At 45.1% G+C, this 18,412-nt stretch overlaps 1 protein-coding gene across 1 annotated transcript in view; it reads right to left on the reverse strand.

Moving 5' to 3' along the window:
• col7a1 (collagen, type VII, alpha 1) overlaps positions 1-18,412 on the reverse strand; it is a 352,219-nt gene that overhangs the window by 94,901 nt on the left and 238,906 nt on the right. Inside the window, exons 68-78 of the mRNA XM_052017565.1 lie at positions 18,334-18,405; positions 15,168-15,212; positions 13,278-13,313; positions 11,585-11,620; positions 10,412-10,516; positions 7,756-7,824; positions 6,850-6,870; positions 5,204-5,239; positions 4,052-4,087; positions 2,503-2,550; positions 1,065-1,100 (exon numbers count right to left, since the gene is read on the reverse strand). Of these exons, the coding sequence (XP_051873525.1) occupies positions 1,065-1,100; positions 2,503-2,550; positions 4,052-4,087; positions 5,204-5,239; positions 6,850-6,870; positions 7,756-7,824; positions 10,412-10,516; positions 11,585-11,620; positions 13,278-13,313; positions 15,168-15,212; positions 18,334-18,405 (540 nt within the window). The remainder of the gene's footprint in view (positions 1-1,064; positions 1,101-2,502; positions 2,551-4,051; positions 4,088-5,203; positions 5,240-6,849; positions 6,871-7,755; positions 7,825-10,411; positions 10,517-11,584; positions 11,621-13,277; positions 13,314-15,167; positions 15,213-18,333; positions 18,406-18,412) is intronic.

Consider the following 18,412-nt stretch of genomic DNA (forward strand, 5'->3'; position numbering starts at 1 on the left):
GAGAATTCAGGAATGCTTCAGGGCTGTACCTGGAATATTGTATACAGGTCAGGTCTCCCAAGCAAAGGAAGGTTATACTTGTGATCAAGGTCCACCAGATTGATTCCAAGGATGGGGGAGGAGTGGGGGGGGGAGTGCAGGGGTTGGAGTGGAGTTGTCCAAAGAGGAGAGATTAAGAAACTGTGTCTGTATTGTTAGATGAATGAGGTGATCTCATTGAAATATACAAAATTCTTATGGGGTTTGACAGGGTTTGACAAAGTAGGAGGACAGTCATTTTGCATTCTACACCCAATACAATAAATTTTTGGTTGTCTCCACCCATGAAGGCAGTAGAGGTTCAAGCACCAAGAATATTCAAGACAGAGACAACACTGGAATATTAAGGGATTGAAGAGGGAATGGGGTTCGTGCGGGGAAGTGGTGCTGAGGTAAGGAATGGCAGGGCAAGCATTTGGGGGTGGAAGGCCTTCACCTGCTTAGAACATAGAACACTAAGCACAGTACAGGCCCTTCGGCCCACAATGTTGTGCCGATATTTTATCCTGCTCTGAGATCTCTCTAACCCTTCCCTCCAACATAGCCCTCCATTTCTCTATCATTCATGTGGCTGTCTAAGAGTCTCTTAAATGTCCCTAATGCATCTGCCCCCACAACCTCTGCCAGCAGTGCGTTCCATGCACCCACCACTGTGTGTGTAAAAAACTTACCCCTGACATGCCCCTTATACCTTCCTCCAGTCACCTTAAAATTATGTCCCCTCATGTTAGCCATTGTCGCACTGGGAAAAAGTCTCTGACTGTCCACTTGATTTATGCCTCTTATCATCTTGTACACCTCTATCAAGTCACCTCTTATCCTCCTCTCCAAAGAGAAAAGCCCTAGCTCACTCAACCTAGCTTCTGCTGCCTTTGCTCTTGTATTCAATGAGGAGGGAAAGGTTGAAACACCAGTGATGAGGAAAAAGGCAAGACCACATAATTAACAAAAATAACAAGTGTTAAAACCCAGGGCAGGAATTTTCTTTCCTGTTTAAATGAGCAGCTTGATTCATTCTAAGTTACCTTAACACCAAATTTTGACAGAGCTTCTTCAACGTTCTGCAAAGAGAAAAGAAACACATTACACCTCTGAAAACTTGATGGAAAGGTACTATAGCACGAAAGTGACCGACAGAGGTGATGACTTCACGGGAGGAGGACGCGGAAGTGGGGTGGGAGTCAGATTTTACAGATCATCCCTAAAATGCATGTCACCTTGGTATTTGACCTTTTACAAGATAAATTAACCTCAAAGAAAGTAAACTGCACAATGAAATAGCCATTGAGTACCCAAGGGGGGCTTGCCTGTCGATGGAATCCAAGAAACATTGCATCAACACTTACAGAGAAATTACAGACATAGAAACCGCAGTCACATTCCCTGTAATTTAGGGATGGCACAAAGGTGTAGCTGGTGGTGCTGCTTCCTCAAAGCTCCAGGGATCCAAACTTAATCCTGATCTCCAGTGCTGACTGTGTGGAGTTTGCCCGTTCTCCACGACCATGTGGGTTTCCTCCCACATCCCAAGGACGTGCGGGTTGGTGGGTTATCTGGCAGATGTAAATTGCCCCGAGTGTGTGGGAGAGTAGTAGGATTCCAGGAGGAATTGATGGGAATGTGGGGAGAATAAAAATAAGATTAATGTAGGGTGTTCTATGGTCGGGATGGACTCAGTGTCCAAAGGGTCCATTTCTGTACCTATATATCGAAACAAACAATTCAATAAAACACGTCTATGCTGCTCCTCATAAGGTGCTCTCTCTCCCTCCCTTTCTCTGAATAAACTTCAGTTCCTTTCTCCCTTGTTAATCCTGCCTCCCCTTAAACCCACCCAAGGGATTTCCCTCAACTACCCCTTGAAAACTACGATGTTAGGTGGTGGAAATGGTGTCAGAACACTGCAGGTAATTCTGGGCACCACATTTTGGGAAGGATACATTGGCCTTGGAGAGAGTGCAGGAGAGTGTACCAGAATAAAACCTGATCTCCAAGGGGTAAATCAGAAGAGATTACAGAAACTTTGGTGCATTCCCTGGACTTCATCAGTTTAAGGAATGATTCACTTGAAGATTTCAAGATGAGGAGAACTTATGGTTTTAGAGAAAATATTTCTGATGGTAGGAGGAGCCAGAAATAGTGGGCAGAGTTGACAAATTAGATCTAGGCCTTTCATAGGTGAAGTTAGGAGACCCTTCCACAGTTCTGGAACACTTCACAAATATCACTTGATGTTGAATCAGTTGTAATTTTAAATCTGAGGTTGATAGATCTTTGTGAACCAAAGGTAACAAGGGACAAGAGCAAGATGGACTTATGGACTTAGGACATGGTTTGGCCATTAGTTCACTGAACAGACTCAAGGCGCTGAATGGCTTCCTCCATTGTCCATGTTCCTATGTGCATTTTGGCCTGGCAACATCAAACAAAGGTTAAAACAAACTGTGAATGTTCTGTACTTACAGCGGATGTCCCAGGGGAGCCAGGTTTTCCATCAAAGCCAGATTCACCCTGTCACAAATCAAGATAAGCAGCAATACATAGTCTTATTCCAGCTTTTAAATGTAAAACTTTGCCAGAATTTCCATTGCCAGGAGATTGCAATGCAAGAAACAAGGCTGACAAACTGTTCATAGCAGGCTTCCACAAAAAAAATTAACCAGAAAGTAACCAGATTATTCACATGAATGATCTTGGGTCAGGAATAAAGATCTCAGCTCTTCATCAAAATGGTAACACAAGCTGAGAAATTTATATATTTAATGCTGTTATTTTGGGTTCTCTGTGTACAAAAATTGATTTTTGAGAGTGGAATACTAATTAGAATCACTTCCTCGATGAACTGGCCATCTAGACGTTCGGTTGCAAATCATTGGTACTGATGAGGTGTTTGTCACGACAGTCCCACATCTAATTCCGTCACTTCCTGTGCAATGTCCCTCTGGAGAGCTGCCCAGGAAAGTAGTCCACATTGTTCTGAGGTCTTTCAGCACTCCCAGAACAACTGTACTGCTTGACATGCAACGGTATGATTTAGAAGGACCCTCTTTGACCAGAATCTAGCTTTATGCTGGGAACACCACTTGAGTAGGTCCCTTTTAATTATTTTCTTGCAATTGCTTGGGGGCATGTAGCCCGACTCCCAGGTCTAAGCTGATACTCAACCAGATGTCCTAAACACTAAACTCCCAACCCATTACCCTACATCCGTGCTCCAAGTGTCAGCCCCCGAATGACAGACCTCGTTCTGATGCTACCCTACTGTTCTTACTCACTCCGCAACAATGGCAGGCACGGTAGTGTAGCAGTTGGCGCAACGCTGTTACAGCGCCAGCGACCCAGGTTCAATTCCGGCCGCTGTCTGTGAGGAGTTTGTACATTCTCCCCGTGCCTGCGTGGGTTTCCTCCGGGTGCTCTGGTTTCCTCCCACATTCCAAAGATGTATGGGTTAGGAAGTTGTGGGCATGCTATGTTGGTGCCGGAAGCGTGGCAACACTTGTGGGCTGCCCCCAGAACACTCTATGTAAAAGATGCATTTCACTGTGTGTTTCGATGTACATGCGACTAATAAAGATACCTTCTTATCTTATGTAGGAAAGTGCGGAAGGACCATCAGTGGCACCCAGCACTGGGGCTCAGTCACTGCCGACCTGGTCACTTAGCTTAAATTACCGCTGGCACATTGTGTTATGATGGATAATTTCCTCTGAGTGCAGAAGGATTTGTAGACCACCTACCCAAAAAGGCAAACAGGATCTCAATTTAGTATCTTACCAGAAAGACAGCACCTCTGACAGTGTGGCACTCCCTCACTACTGCACTGGAAGTTTATCCTGCTCATGCCTCCGGACTGGGACTTGACCCAGAGGTGAGGGCACTACCTCAACTATAAAAGAGTCATTAAACCTGCCAAAACTCTGCTGAGATGACCTCTGACTGTACAGACGCTGATGGACAACGTGTGTTTTCCAGTATTTTATAGATTTACCATTACAAAGCTTGAGGTACTTACTTTCTGACCTTTGGAGCCTATGTCTCCTTTCTCTCCCTGCAAATATAAGAGCACATGAGACACGTACTTGAATTGCACAACCAAGAAGGTCAAGTTGGTTGAAGAGTTCCTTGGCCTCACTGCTCTACAGTCCCTACCCTGCCTGCCTAGATAAGGTGGACAGTAACAGTCTTTTCCCCAGGGTAGGGGAGTCCAAAACTAGGGGGCAAAGGTTTAGGGTGAGAGGGGAAAGATTTAAAAGGGATCTGAGGGGCAAATTTTTCATGCAGAGGGTGGGGAGTATATGGAACGATCTGTCAGAGGAAGTGGTTGAGGCAGGTACAATAGTATCATTTAAGAAGCACTTGGATAGGTACATGGAGGGCTGGGGCTGGGAGGGATATGGGCCGAACGCGGGAAACTGAGACTAGATGGGTGGGCACCATGGTCGGCATGGACTGGTTGGGCCGAAGGGCCTGTATCTGTGCTGTATTGCTCTGTGACTCTTTGCCATCCTCCCAACACAGCAATTTATCACATGGGCCATCACCACGTCTCTCGGGTTGCCTAAAAAAGGCATCACACTTGCAGTGTATGTCTGTAAATTGCCATGAATGGTGCTACCTTAAGGCTGGCTTGTTACTACCACCTTAAGAAACTTTGTAACTGTATAGCATGCATGAAGTTCAGTTGAAGGCTGATGGCATCAACAAACAGGTGTACTTACTTGAAGCCCTGGCTCCATGTAAGTGAGTGAGAGACAATGATACTCAGCTCAAGACCAGCTTAGAATGACCCAGGAGACCATGACACCCAGCACCTCAAAATCTAGGTTCTATACCTCAGTAGTCATTTTGCAGCATTGAGATGACTGTATCGTTACCGTGTTTCTGTTACATGCAACAAGGTGAGTGATAAATATTGGCCAGGCCAATGGAGGAATGGAATGGCCCAGAAATTACTGTTGTTAGCAATGGCAGAAAGCCAATTAAAATATTCCTACCCACTTTCTAAGTTGGTCTATTTTAAATAAAACAGGTAAATGCTACCTTGAAACAATTGACAGAAGTCACACAAGAATGCATCAAAAAAATCTAATATTGCCAATGATAATTTCCGGGTTGATATATTGAGCACCATCATTGATAAGTAGAGAGAACATAAAGGACTTACACGTGGTCCTGTAAGTCCTGGAATACCTGGGATTCCCTGTGGAAAATAAGCAGAGCCATAAATTTATAAAGAACCTTACACAATTCTCAACTGTAATCTATAGGTCCCTCAATATCAAAAGAACTAGGTTACAGTGCAACATTGGCTCCTTGTAAAAGGATTATGGGGTCACCTATCCATTTTGATTTCCTATTGTACTTGAAGGAATCTCAGTTTGACATTCATCCAAAGCAAGGTCCCTTTGACGTTGCAACACTACTATTTCAGATCCTGCTTTGAGCATCAGTGGCCTCTTGAGTCAGGAAAGAGATCAGAATCTTCCAAGGAAGATGCCACATATTGGAAGAAAACACATAGTCTGGACTGGAATAATATCCAGTCCAAAGCACTTGATTGTTTGGAGAGAAGACCCCTTTGTGCTAGATGCGGTGAGGCCAACTTGGGATGGGTCAATGGTTAAACTTGGGATCCCTCTAATCGATAATGTAATTGCTAACTGAACCTTGAAGGTATCATTGAGCAGAGTGAGCTGATGCGTTTCATAGCTGCAGCGTATTAGGGAGCAGAGGTTTGCAAGTGACTCAGGGTTAGGGTTATTGTTCTGTTCGTACCAGGAATGACATCTAGGGCAATGCCAATCACACAGCCATGTGCACAAGTACTTACAGCACACATTCCTACTTGAGGACAGACAGGCAATGACACAAGGATGAGTTTACATACAGACATGGGATAACACTTGGGGAGAGGACGAGATGTTAGTACCTTTGGTTAATACACATACTGAATGGAGATCTCCTTCGCACAGTGTGATCTGGGTTCAGAATAGGGATCATGCTCAGTCGGGAGACCTGAAGCCATTGGAAGCAAAGCTTGGGGAGTTGCTGGATGGGGTTATCATTATAATGAAAAACGTTTCAAAGAAGAACCTACCTGGAAGAGACGTTGAAGGTGAGGACTGACCCCTTTTAACTGATGCAGAAACAGGCTTCAACCATCGAGTTGATGCCTGCATCTAGTGTGTGATGCCCAGGCCATTAATGGGCCTCAGGTACACAAGCAACCTTGTTCAAGTGATGCCAAAATGTTGTCAATGCCATCTGACATCACTGCAGAAGCCTGGGGACTCCGTGCATGTCATTTGCACAAAAAACCGGAACTAAACCTTCAAACTGTGCTACTGACGTGCTAAACAAGATAGTATTGTTGATAAAATTCCATTGCTTAGCACACAAAGACTTTGTGCTACAAACAAGATTTCTTGGCCTACTGTAGTGGAATTTGAACTCAGCTTTGTTAGGTCTCTGGCTTAATTGGCCAGTAATTCAATCAATACACCACCATATCCCAGTGGAGACTTCCGGATGTCTCCAAAATAAATAAAATCTCTATTTAAGTGTTCAGAAAAGTTACTGACATCATAAAGACTTTTATAAAATATACCATGGGCTTTTAGCAGCACAAATATAAACAGGTTTTAAAATTAACCAACGCTGTCATCAATATGGAAGAAGCATTTCTATTAGGGAAAAAGGTTGCCTTCTGACAGAGGACTTATGTATTATTAGTTACGTTAGATAACACTTGGTAAAAGGAACTATATTACCAACACTTAAGGACTCAAATACAAAGAATTCTGTACTTACAAGATTTACAATCACAGGGTCCTGCATCAAACCAATAACAGATAGTTTAATAACCGTTAAGGTTTATTCATTATGAAATCTGGTCTCCTTTCCTCAAGCACAATGTTTTTTTTAATTCTTTCTGTTGAATTTATTGATGTCCCTAATTGCATTTCAGAAGGCGGTGGTGGGGGTGGTGGGGGGGGTGTGCCTTCTTGAGAGTTTGTAGTCCTTTTGGTGAAGGATCTCCCACAATACTGCTGGGTAGAGAGTTCCAGCAGTGATAAAGAAAGTTGAAATACTTCCCAACCAGGATGGTGTGAGAGACTTGGAGGAGAATTTACATTGGGGGGGGTGTTTCACTTCATCTACTTCCCTCGTCCTGCTTGGTGGTCGAGGTCACAGGTTTAGGAGGTTCTGTGTGAGCTGCCTGGGTAAGCAACTGCAGTGGATTTTGTAAGTAGTACGCACTGCAGTCACTGTGTGCTGGTGAAGGGAATTAACGTTCAGAATGGTGGCAGTCATGCCAATCAAGGGAGCTGCTTTGTCCTGGATGGTGCCGAGCTTCACGAGCATTGGAGACACACTTTCTGGTGAGTTTGAATTTGTTCATGTTGTCTCGATGCAATTTTTAAAAATTCTTGGTAAATTTTATGTGCTCTGTAAGGTGATTCAATGTGGACTGTAACACAGCATCGAAGTGTGCAGACCCAGTGTGCCTGAAGGTGGATCTCGCTCGACTCTGCACGACCACAATTCTGAAGAATGGCCTAAACCTTCTCACCGAAATCCATCCAGGACTCTGCCCTGCATTAAAATCTCTCTGGGGTGGCTGTGTTATTGAAATCTGGACCAGCACCTCTTCTTGTACCAGCACCTCACCACAATCAGGATGGTTAAAGTAACCAATATCTCTTGTTATCTTACCGGTGTTCCTGCGGGCCCCTGTGGTCCTCGTACTGGTGTGGCTGAATCAAGTCCTTTGACAAAGACAACCTGCACATTGACAACAAGTTATTGCTGCAGCTCAATCTGCATTTGAGAAGGAACAAAAAGCTAGTTAACTTCGGCTCAACTGGTCAATGCCAACCAAGATTCCCAACTAAGCTAGTCCCATTTGCCTCCATTTGGCCCGTATCCCTCTAAACCTTTCCTGTCCATGTGCCTGTCCAAGTACCTCTTAAGATTGGCCATCTTTCATCAGAACTGATGAGTTCTGAAACTTGTTACTGAGCACAGGTAACAGTACTGGGCTGTTCAGATTAATCTCTCAGTTGGTGGGCATCACTAGAAGGACCCTTGTTCAACTGACTGCAGTTGAACAAGGGTCCTGCTAGTGATGCCCACCAACTGATGGGCCTAGATTCACACAGAAACTAGACTGGATAGGTGCAATTCATCCTGCAATTAATAGCAAATCTACTGGGATTGTTAGGACAATTTCACCGTCCCAACAGTTTTTAGGACTGAATTCAACTTCTCAGTCTATCATGGTGTAACACCACAACTCATGAGCAGGATTAGGGAAAGGCTGTAAATTGGACAAGTTGCAGGGAAGATGGGCTGGAGAGAACAAGGGGAATGTCTGTGATAGGTTGGAGACCAAGAGAGACTGGATGACACAAGTGGTGGTGGTGCTGGCTGAGAGACAGTGGTGAAGACTTGTTAATCACAGCTGATGTGTCTGGGTGAGGTGTAAACAGAAGGAGATGAATGAAAATCAAAGGAAAGGAAAAAACAGTAAGATGATAAGAGGAGATCTTTATTAGTCACATGTACATCGAAACACACAGTGAAATACATCTTGTTTTCATAGTGTTCTGGGGGCAGCCCGCAAGTGTCGCCACGCTTCCAACGTCACTACAAGGTGTTTATATCCAGAAGGCATAGGTTTAGGGTATGGGGTAAGAGGTTCAGAGGAGATCTGAGGAAGAACTTTTTCATCCAGAGATAGATTGGAATCTGGAATGCTCGTAATTCTGAAGAAGTGTTTTGACAAGCACTTGAATTGCCAAGGTGTCGAAGGGATTAGACCAAGAGCTGATTAATGGGAGTAGTATATTCATAATGGGCCAAAGGGCCTGTTCCTGTGCTGTACAGTTCTATGTCCCCACCTGCTGCTTGACCTGCTGACGGTCCCCAGCATCCTTGGTTTTTATCTTGGAACGCCAGCATCTGCAGTCAACTTGAAGTTCTCTTGATGTCTTTAAGTCTGCCCATCTCAGCTGTGAATGTTCTTATTGACTGAGCAACCGCAGTTCTCCAAAGGACAGAACCAAAAAGATTCACAACGCTCAGTGGTGAGAATGAAATCCCAAAACTTCAAAAGGTGCGTTCTACTGAATATCTGGTCTCTGCCTCTTTGGAAGTAGAGGGGATAAGCTGAGGCCAGGAGTACACTGTGCAGATCCTTATCTACATCCCAATTTCATTTACCTGCCTTCACACCATAACACTCAATAACTTCAGATAAAAATCTATCACACAACTTAAAATTAAATAGTTGGCCAGCGTCAATCACTGTATGATGAAGCAATCTAAACTACTACAGTGTTTCTTAACTTCAATCATTTCAGATAGAGTTTTTGACCCGAAATATTGACTCTGTTCACAGAAGCTGAAAGGAGAAATAAGCCCCAAGTACCACCAGAAAACAACACCTTAATCACCAAGCCAAGGGAAAATTAAATAAGTTTAAAGCTTCATGAACTGGGAACACTTATAACAAACAGAATGTAAGTGGAAAAGCACTGTTACAGTATGGTTTAAAGCAGTGTATTTAAATATTCATCATCTGCTTCACACATTAGACGAGCGATACAGGAACACATGAAGGTTGAACTCTGTTTCTGAAATTCAATTCCACTGAAGTCAATGGACTGAGGTAAAAGATCAGCCATGCCTTTACTGAATGACAAAGCAAGTGTGGGGGCTTTGAATGGTTGACTCCTCCTTCTATGGGCAGGCACGATAGTGTAGCGGTTCGCATAACACTAATACAGCGCCAGCGACCTGGGTTTCAATTCCCGCTGCTGTCTGTAAGGAGTTTGTACGTTCTCTCCCCGTGACTGCGTGGGTTTCCTCCGGGTGCTCTGGTTTCCTCCCACATTCCAAAGGCGTACGGGTTAGGGAGTTGTGGGCGTGCTGTGTTGGTGCCGGAAGCGTGGTGACACTTGCGGGCTGCCCCCCAGAACACTCTACGTAAAAAGATGCATTTCACTGTGTGTTTCGATGTACATGTGACTAATAAAGATGTCTAAAATCTAAATCTCTATCTTGTGTTCAGTGTGTGCATAAAACCACCAGATTGTTGTAAAATCCCACCTGGCTCACTAATGACATTCAGAAATGTGCCTTCCTCACCCAAGTGTGGTCCACATGTGACCCCAGACCCACTGACGTGGTTCACATTTAACTGCCCTCTCATTTCGCGGGCAATTAGGGGTGGACAATAAATACTGGCATTGCCAGCAGTGTCCAAAACATGTCAACAAATAAGTAAAAAAATTGTTAGTCACACACTATTAGATGAACCTCCGTGTTCCTTAAAGCCTACAGATTTTCCAGATGGAATATTACGTACCGGCCCAGGGGGCCCCGGAAGTCCAACTACACCCGGCAGGCCTGGAGGTCCGATAAGTCCTGGTAGCCCGGGTTCTCCACGCTCACCTTTGACCCCATCTCGTCCCTGGTTGGCATGAAGTAAACGATGAGACAAGTGATTAATCTGTGCTCTTTCCAGAAATCCATACAGGGGTTGTGGGGGCAGATACATTAGGGACATTTGAGAGACTCTTAGATAGACATAGGAATGATAGAGAAATGGAGGGCTGTGTGGGAGGGAAGGGTTCGATAGACCTCAGAGCAAGATAAAATGTCGGCACAACATTGTGGGCCGAAGGGCCTGTACTGTGCTGTAATGTTCTATGTTCTATGTTTGTCCCACCAGTTCACCAGGAGGGTCGCTAAGTCACAGGTCTGATCCCAGTCTGGGTTCAACCGGGTTCATGGTGAACCTGCAGCATTCCCACTCCTGGTTATCCCATGATCTTGCTGGAACGTTCATGTGGATGAGGATCAAACAGCCTTAAGGACCCAATCTGTCGATAGTGCCTTGACCAGTCCACTAATACTCACTGTCCATTCGTGTACACATTAAACAGCCATGTGGTTGAGATCATTACCTGGAACGTACTGCTTGATGGACTGATGGAAGCAACTTCAATCATATCCTTTTAGAACGGTACGGCTTAAATGGTTTAAAAAGAATTAAAAAGAAATGACAGACCAGGATGGCACTGACAATGGGTTGAACTGCCTCCCTCGGTTCTGGGAATTTCCAGATAGATAAGTGAATGTTATCTGGAAATGGGTCAAGGGAGTGGGGCTGGTTGCAATAAATGGAAATTAGTGACCAGTTGAATTTGGAACAGCTAATCAGGATAAGCCTCTTGGCTCAAAGAGCAGCAAATGGTGGACCTATCTGCGACTCATTGTAATGGAGGGAAATCGATTGGATATTATTCGGAGAAGCATCTGAGCTCTGCAATGGGAAAGTCGATGCAGACAGCGGAGAATGGTCATAGCCATCGCTCTAATTCATCTTACAGTCCCACCTACTCTTGGGCATTCGAACGATAAGGAAGAAATCAAATGAAGTAGAATGCTAGAGTCTTTTGAGCTACTCTTGGATACAAGGCATTTTTACAACTGGCAGCTCGTTCTGACTACAGACGTTCCTGTAACATATACATACATTTCTTGGAGTTTCTCCTGGGTCACCTTTTTCACCCTAAGACAGAAACACAAAATTTTAGCAGATTAGTAGCAACCCAGCATGCTCTCTGAAGCGTACCTGACCACAATTCAATCTTACAATTGTGTAGTGGGAGCATTAATTTTACTCCATTCTCCTAAGACTACACACAGTCATCAAGGGGAAAGATTTAAAAGGGACCTGAGGGGCAACTTTTTCACGCAGACGGTGGTGCGTATATGGAACGAGCTGCCAGAGGAAGCGATTGAGGCAGGTACAATAGTATCATTTAAGAAGCACTTGGATAGGTACATGGAGGGGCAGGGCTTGGAGGGATATGGGCCGAATGTAGGAGATTGGGAATAGCTGGGTGGGCACCGTGGTTGCCATGGACTGGTTGGGCTGAAGGGCCTGCATCCGTGCTGTATTGTTCTATTACTCTGTAACTCCTTTCATTGTTAGTCCTCAACTTTATTTGCTCAGCTAGGTGGTTGGGGCAGCAGGTAAGATCAAAACTTGTCCACCTGTTTTCCTTTATGCATTTGAAGGTGGCCACCAATGGAGACATTTTTTAATGATTGATAGGATATGGGCGTCCCAGGCAAAGCCAGCACTTAAAGCACTTCCCAGTTCCAGGATTAGCACCGTGACGCTGATTGGACAGTCAGGATGGTGTGCACCTTGGAGGAGAACTTGGAGCTGGTGACATCGCTGTCTGACTGCTGCTCCTGCCCCTCCAGGAACTGGGGGCTTTGCTAGATGCTATTGAAGAAAGCTTGGAGATTTGCTGCAATGCATGTCGCAGACTGCGCAACTATGCAGTCATTCCGCTGCCCAAGGGGTAGCAGCAAAATTCAACAGCGCAACAGCTTACTGCACGCTGGAATGAGCCAAAATGTCTGTGGCTGATAGGAAAGATTTAGAGGGATATGGGCCAAATGAGGGCAAATGGGACCAGCTTAGATGGGCATCTTATTCGGCATGGACGAGTTGGGCTGAAAGACCTGTTTCTGTGCTGTGTTGCTCTAGACTACAGTGTGGTGGGGGTGTGGCGGGGTTTGGGAGTTGTTGAAATGACCACAACCCCCAACTAACTGGATGGTTCTTGCAGCTATATCCTCAGCACCGCTTCACAATACTTCAACTCTTATCGATGGGTGCTGACACTGCAGGCAAGTGGGAGCCTCCTAACAACTGAAATATTCGGGTTTGAGGAGATTTAAAACCCTCTGTGATAGCACAGAACCAGGCCATTTGGCCCACCATATCCATGCTGACCAATGCACCCATCCATTCCTATCCCATTTACCTGCCATTTCAACCTTCAATCACACAAAAGTTGGCAGTGCGAATGCTCCCAGGTAAGTTCTAACTCATCCTGGTCCAACAGAGGAATATTGGATCTCTTGTATCCCAAACCCCACCTTTCCCAGGGTGCCCTAGTCCAAGCCCCACCCACTTCAAGCCCACCTCACTTATCTCACTATGGGCCATTTCCATGGATCCACAGCAAGGCTCTCAATGACATCCTTGCTCTGTTCAGGCAAGGGATGATTAAAATAAGCTCTAGTAATTTTTGGGACCAGACAAGGACTTTAGTGGAGCAGGTAGATGGATCAATGGATGCTTCACCTCACTTCCCGGCCAAGGACGAACATTCAGGCCTAATCCTTTTTTTCCTGTTGAGACCTACCTTCTTTCCATCCTCTCCTGGAGTCCCATCTTCTCCCTGTGGAAAAGCAGAAAGATTGATTCCATCGATTTACTCCTCAAATGAGGGGGTCGGCCAACAAAGACGGAAAGAATGAGGATATTTCTCCTCAACTCCGCTCCTATCCTTTTACCAATTAACTTAAATCTATTTTCCCTACATCTCCTGTTGACCAATGAATCTTCATGGTGCGAATCTTCATTGTCTTTTGCTGTTGTACCCTTTGCAGTTTCCACTGTTACTCGTAGCTTAACTATCGGCAGAAATTTCTTTGTGGTTCCACCTAAATTCTGGGGTAACTTTGCTGGAAACTCGGCAGAAACTCCGATTTTACCTGGAATCACTGAGGAAAATCATGGTGTATCTTCTTTTTGCCAGTCACTGCTTGACTTCATACTCCAGACCCTGCCTGAAGTACAATATGTACCAGACGTTTAAGACCAACAAATGAAAACCAGTTGACTGCCAAATTCTGATGTGTACCCTGGGGACACAGAGTCCTGATGCAGGGTTTTGACCTGAATTGTCACCAATTCCTTTCCTCCCACAGATGTTGCTCAACCCGCTGATTTCCTCCAGCAGATTGGAGACACATGAGACCGCAGATACTGGAATCTGGAGCAACAACACACACAACGCTGGAGGGCCTCAGAGGGCCAGGTGGCATCTATGGACGGAAATGGACAGAAACATCAACTGTCCATTTCCCTCCACAGATGCTGCCCGACCCGATAAGTTCCTCCAGCATCTTGTGTGTGTTCCTCCAGTAGATTGTTTGTTATGCCACATGTAACAGTTTTTAAATTTTATTTATTTATCAGTCACATGTGCATTGAAACACACAGGTAAATGTGTCTTCTTGTGTTATTGAGAATGTGCCCCCAGCAAATTGTCGCCACTCTTCTGGCACCCATAGCTCCTAACCTGTATGTCTTTGGAATGTGGGAGGAAACTGGAGCACCCGGAGGAAACCCACGCAGACATATGGGGAGAACGTACAAACTCCTTACAGACAGTGGCGGGAATTGAAGCCGGGTCGCTGGCGCTGTAATAGCGTTATGCTAACCACTACACTTCCTTTATGCCTCGACACACAATTAACCAAAGAATTCCAATTCAAGTCAAGGCAAAGTGTGTCAGGAATTGCACCTAGGGTTGGAAGTGGGTGGGAATCTAGGGAAGGTTATCGAGAAAGGGGAAGGAGGCCATTGGAGGGATTTGAATCTTGAGCGTCTGCTTCAAAGATCTGGCAAGTCCACACTTCCATACTGTTTGGCAGATTTAAAGATGCTCAACAATTTAAATTGTCTTTTTCAACTCGTACAATAACAAAAAGGAGTGGGGGAGGGAGGTGGTGGACAGAGTTTAGAAGTCATGACTTTTAGACTATTTTGTGAAGAAATGTTTTCTAGACACGAAGGAGGCGTCAAAGAATTTATTTTCAAAACCAAAACCAAGGTGTCCCCACTCTCACTAACACCCCGCCCCGTCACTCTTTCCACCCCTCCACTCCTTCACCCTCTTTCACTCCTTCACACGTATCTCTTGATTTTAGAATGAATCAGCACAGAAGGGGGCTATTCAGCCCATCGTGCCTGTGCTATGTCTTTGAGAGAACCATCCAACTATTCTTCAGTTGCCAGGACGATTACTGTCCTGAGACCCCAAGTTCTCCTTGTGATCTCCCGGCCTCCGTCACTGGGCCTGAATTAGTTTCTCTGCTGACCAAGTAAAGACAGAGGTCTCATATTTTTACCTCAGGACCCTTACAGAGCCAGTTCCTGGATCTCACTACTGCCTTGGTTACACTGCTGGAGGCTGGTATCAGCAGGTTTTTCTAAGACAAAAGAATAGTAGCTTGAACACACTTACGTTCTTTCCAGGAAGTCCAGGCCTCCCGTTATCCCCTGGTTTGCCCTACGTAGAGTAAAAAGAAACAAGGTGGTGATGCAGTAGGAATGAAAATACACACATTTAAAATTAATTTCCTGTTCCTTCCCTGAATGTATAGTATCACAGACAGACTTTCCTTGTCAGGGTAGACATTGCTGGTGGGGTATTCCATTGTAAGTATCATCACACTTGAAACTGATCCTGTCCTCTTGCTCAGAGGGCAGGAGTGGGAGCCATGACTAATATCTTCTCTTCCCGGGTGACACTCAACCACAGAACATTCTTACCCAGTTGGACCTCTTTGCCTTAAGGAAATCAGATGGAGGATAATCAGAATCTGAAATCCTACCCGCCCCTCAAATTCTCTGCAACAAGTGCTTGATACGTTCTACAAGCTCGCCTTTATCAGTGGGCTTTGTCACGCCAGACCGGTGAACTTTGCAACTCATCGTAAATCATCCAATAACAGCCGGAACATGTTAATGCTCAACATTCAACTGCACTTGCCTTCATTTTGATTTGACACAGATAAATAGTGGTGCATTGAGCATCTGGATGGAAGTTAAACAGGTAACCACCACCACCTGACACTGGGCACAATGTAGCAGGAGTTGTGGGGGACGGATGGGCGGTTTTGGGTGTGAGTGAATTTCCCATCTGTTTTACATTGCATTGATCCAATGGAAAGGGGAATTGGTCAGGGAGTGGGGCCAATTTACGATCACCTGAATGAAAATCTGCAGATGCTGGATGTCCGAAACAAAAATAGAAAGTGCTGGAAAAACCCAGCAGCTCAGACAGCATCTGTGGAAAGAGAAACAGTCAACATGTGCATTTCTGGTCACCCCATTACAGGAAGGAAATGGAGGTTTTGGAGAGGGTGCAGAGGATAGGTTGAGTGAGCTAGGGCTTTTCTCTTTGGATAGGAGGAGGATGAGAGGTGACTTGACAGAAGTCAACAAGATGATAAGAGGCATAGATTGAGTGGACAGTCAGAGACTTTTTCCCAGGGCAAAAATGGCTAACACGGAGGGGGGACCATATTTTAAGGTGATTGGAGAAAGGTACAAGGGGGACGTCGGGGTAAGTTTTTTTTACACAGAGATTGGTGGGTGCGTGGAACGCACTGCTGGCAGAGGTTGTGGGGGCAGATATATTAGGGACATTTAAGAGACTCTTCAATAGACACATGAATGATAGAGAAATAGGAGGAAAGGGTTAACATTTGGGAGGGAAGGATTAGATAGATATTAGAGCAGGATAAAATGTTGGCACAACATTGTGGGCCAAAGGTCCTGTACTGTGTCTGTACTAACTCAATGTAATCTGTACTAACTCAATGTAACTGCACTGTGTAATGAATTGACGGTTTGTAAGACAAGCTTTTCACTGTACCTCGGTACAAGTGACAATAATAAACCAATACTAATAGTGTTCTAAGAGGTTCACCAGAACGTTGTCTAGATTAGAGGGTATTAGCTATAAGGAGAGGTTGGACAAAGTTGGATTGTTTTCTCTGGAGTGTCAGAGGCTGAGGGAAGACCTGATAGAGGTTTATTAAAATTATGAGAGGCATATATTGGGTAGGTAGTCAGATTCTTTTTCCCGGGTTAGAAATGTCAAATACCAGAGGACATGGCTTTAAGGTGAGAGGGGGAAAGTTTAAAAGAAATATGTGAGGCAAATTTGCTTTTACACAGAGAATGGTGGGTGCCTGGAATGGGCTTCCAGGAGTAGTGGTGGAAACAGATAGTTTTTAACAGTGGTGTTTAAGAGGCATTTGAATAGACATATGAACATGCAGGGAGTGGAAGGATATGGATCACATGCAAGCAGATAGGTTCAGTTGAATTTGGCATCATAGTCGGCACAGACATCGTGGGCTGGAAGGCCTGTTCCTGTGCTGTACTGTTCTACAGTCTATGCTCTATGTTCAGGTCTACCGTGCAACTCTCTCTTACGCAGGATGGTAGAGCCGAAACGTTAACTGTTTCTCTTTCCACAGATGCTGTCTGACCTGCCGAGTGGTTCCAGCATTTTCTGGTTTTGTTTCACTATCACCCAAGTTGTGCCATCACTCAAAGACCATCTTCACCTCCATCGCCACATCTCCCAACCCCTTGCCCCACCAGGAATATGGGGGCATTTGGATTGATTTCCTTCCACCACTCCTGGAGGAACAAAGGGATCTTGGGGTCCATGTCCATAGATCCCTCAAGGTTGCCACGCAGGTCGATAGAGTTGTTAAGAAGGCATATGGTGTGTTGGCCTTCATTAGTCAGGGGATTGAGTTCAAGAGCCGCGAGGTAATGTTGCAGTTCTATAGAACTTGGTCAGACCACACTTGGAGTATTGTGTTCAGTTCTGGTCGCCTCATTATAGGAAGGATGTGGAAGTTTTAGAGAGGGTGCAGAGGAGATTTACCAGGAATGCTGCCTGGATTGGAGAGCATGTCTTGTGAGGAAAGATTGAGTGAGCTAGGGCTTTTCTCTTTGGAGAGGAGGAGGATGAGAGGTGGCTTGATAGAGGTGTACAAGATGGTAAGAGGCATAGATTGAGTGGACAGTCATAGAATTTTTCCCAGGGCGAGAAAGGCTAACACGAGGGGACATAATTTTAAGGTAATTGGAGGAAGATATAAGGGGGATGTCAGGGGTAATTTTTATTTTTACACAGAGAGTGGTGGGTGCGTGGAACGCACTGCCAGCAGAGGTTGTGGGGGCAGATACATTCAGGACATTTGAGAGACTCTTAGATGAATAATAGAGAAATGGAGGGCTATGTGGGAGGGAAGGGTTAGGTAGATCTTAGAGCAGGATAAAATGTCGGCAGAACATTGTGGGCCAAAGGGCTTGTACTGTGCTGTAATGTTTTATGTTCTATGTTCCTTTGCCATACTGGAGGAAGCAGGCAGGATATGCCTTGAGTGGACTCATTTACACTGCAAAATCTCCCAACACCTCTCCTCAGGAGCAATTGCGCAGTTCAAACCACGGCCAAAAAGCTCGCTCCATGAAGAAGTATAGGCATTGCAACCAGTTCTAGCACAGCTTCCTGTTGACTGAACTGCATGCACCAAACCTCAGCGGGATAGAGCTCTGTGCACTTCACACTTCACCGTCAAACAAATAAACATGGAACCTACCGGATGTCCTGGTGGGCCCTGAGGTCCTGTTGTCCCCGATGCTCCTGCCTCTCCCCTAGGGCCAGGCAACCCCTGTGTT

This window comes from Pristis pectinata, chromosome 6 (assembly GCF_009764475.1).
Source record: "Pristis pectinata isolate sPriPec2 chromosome 6, sPriPec2.1.pri, whole genome shotgun sequence".
Lineage (NCBI taxonomy): Eukaryota > Metazoa > Chordata > Chondrichthyes > Rhinopristiformes > Pristidae > Pristis > Pristis pectinata.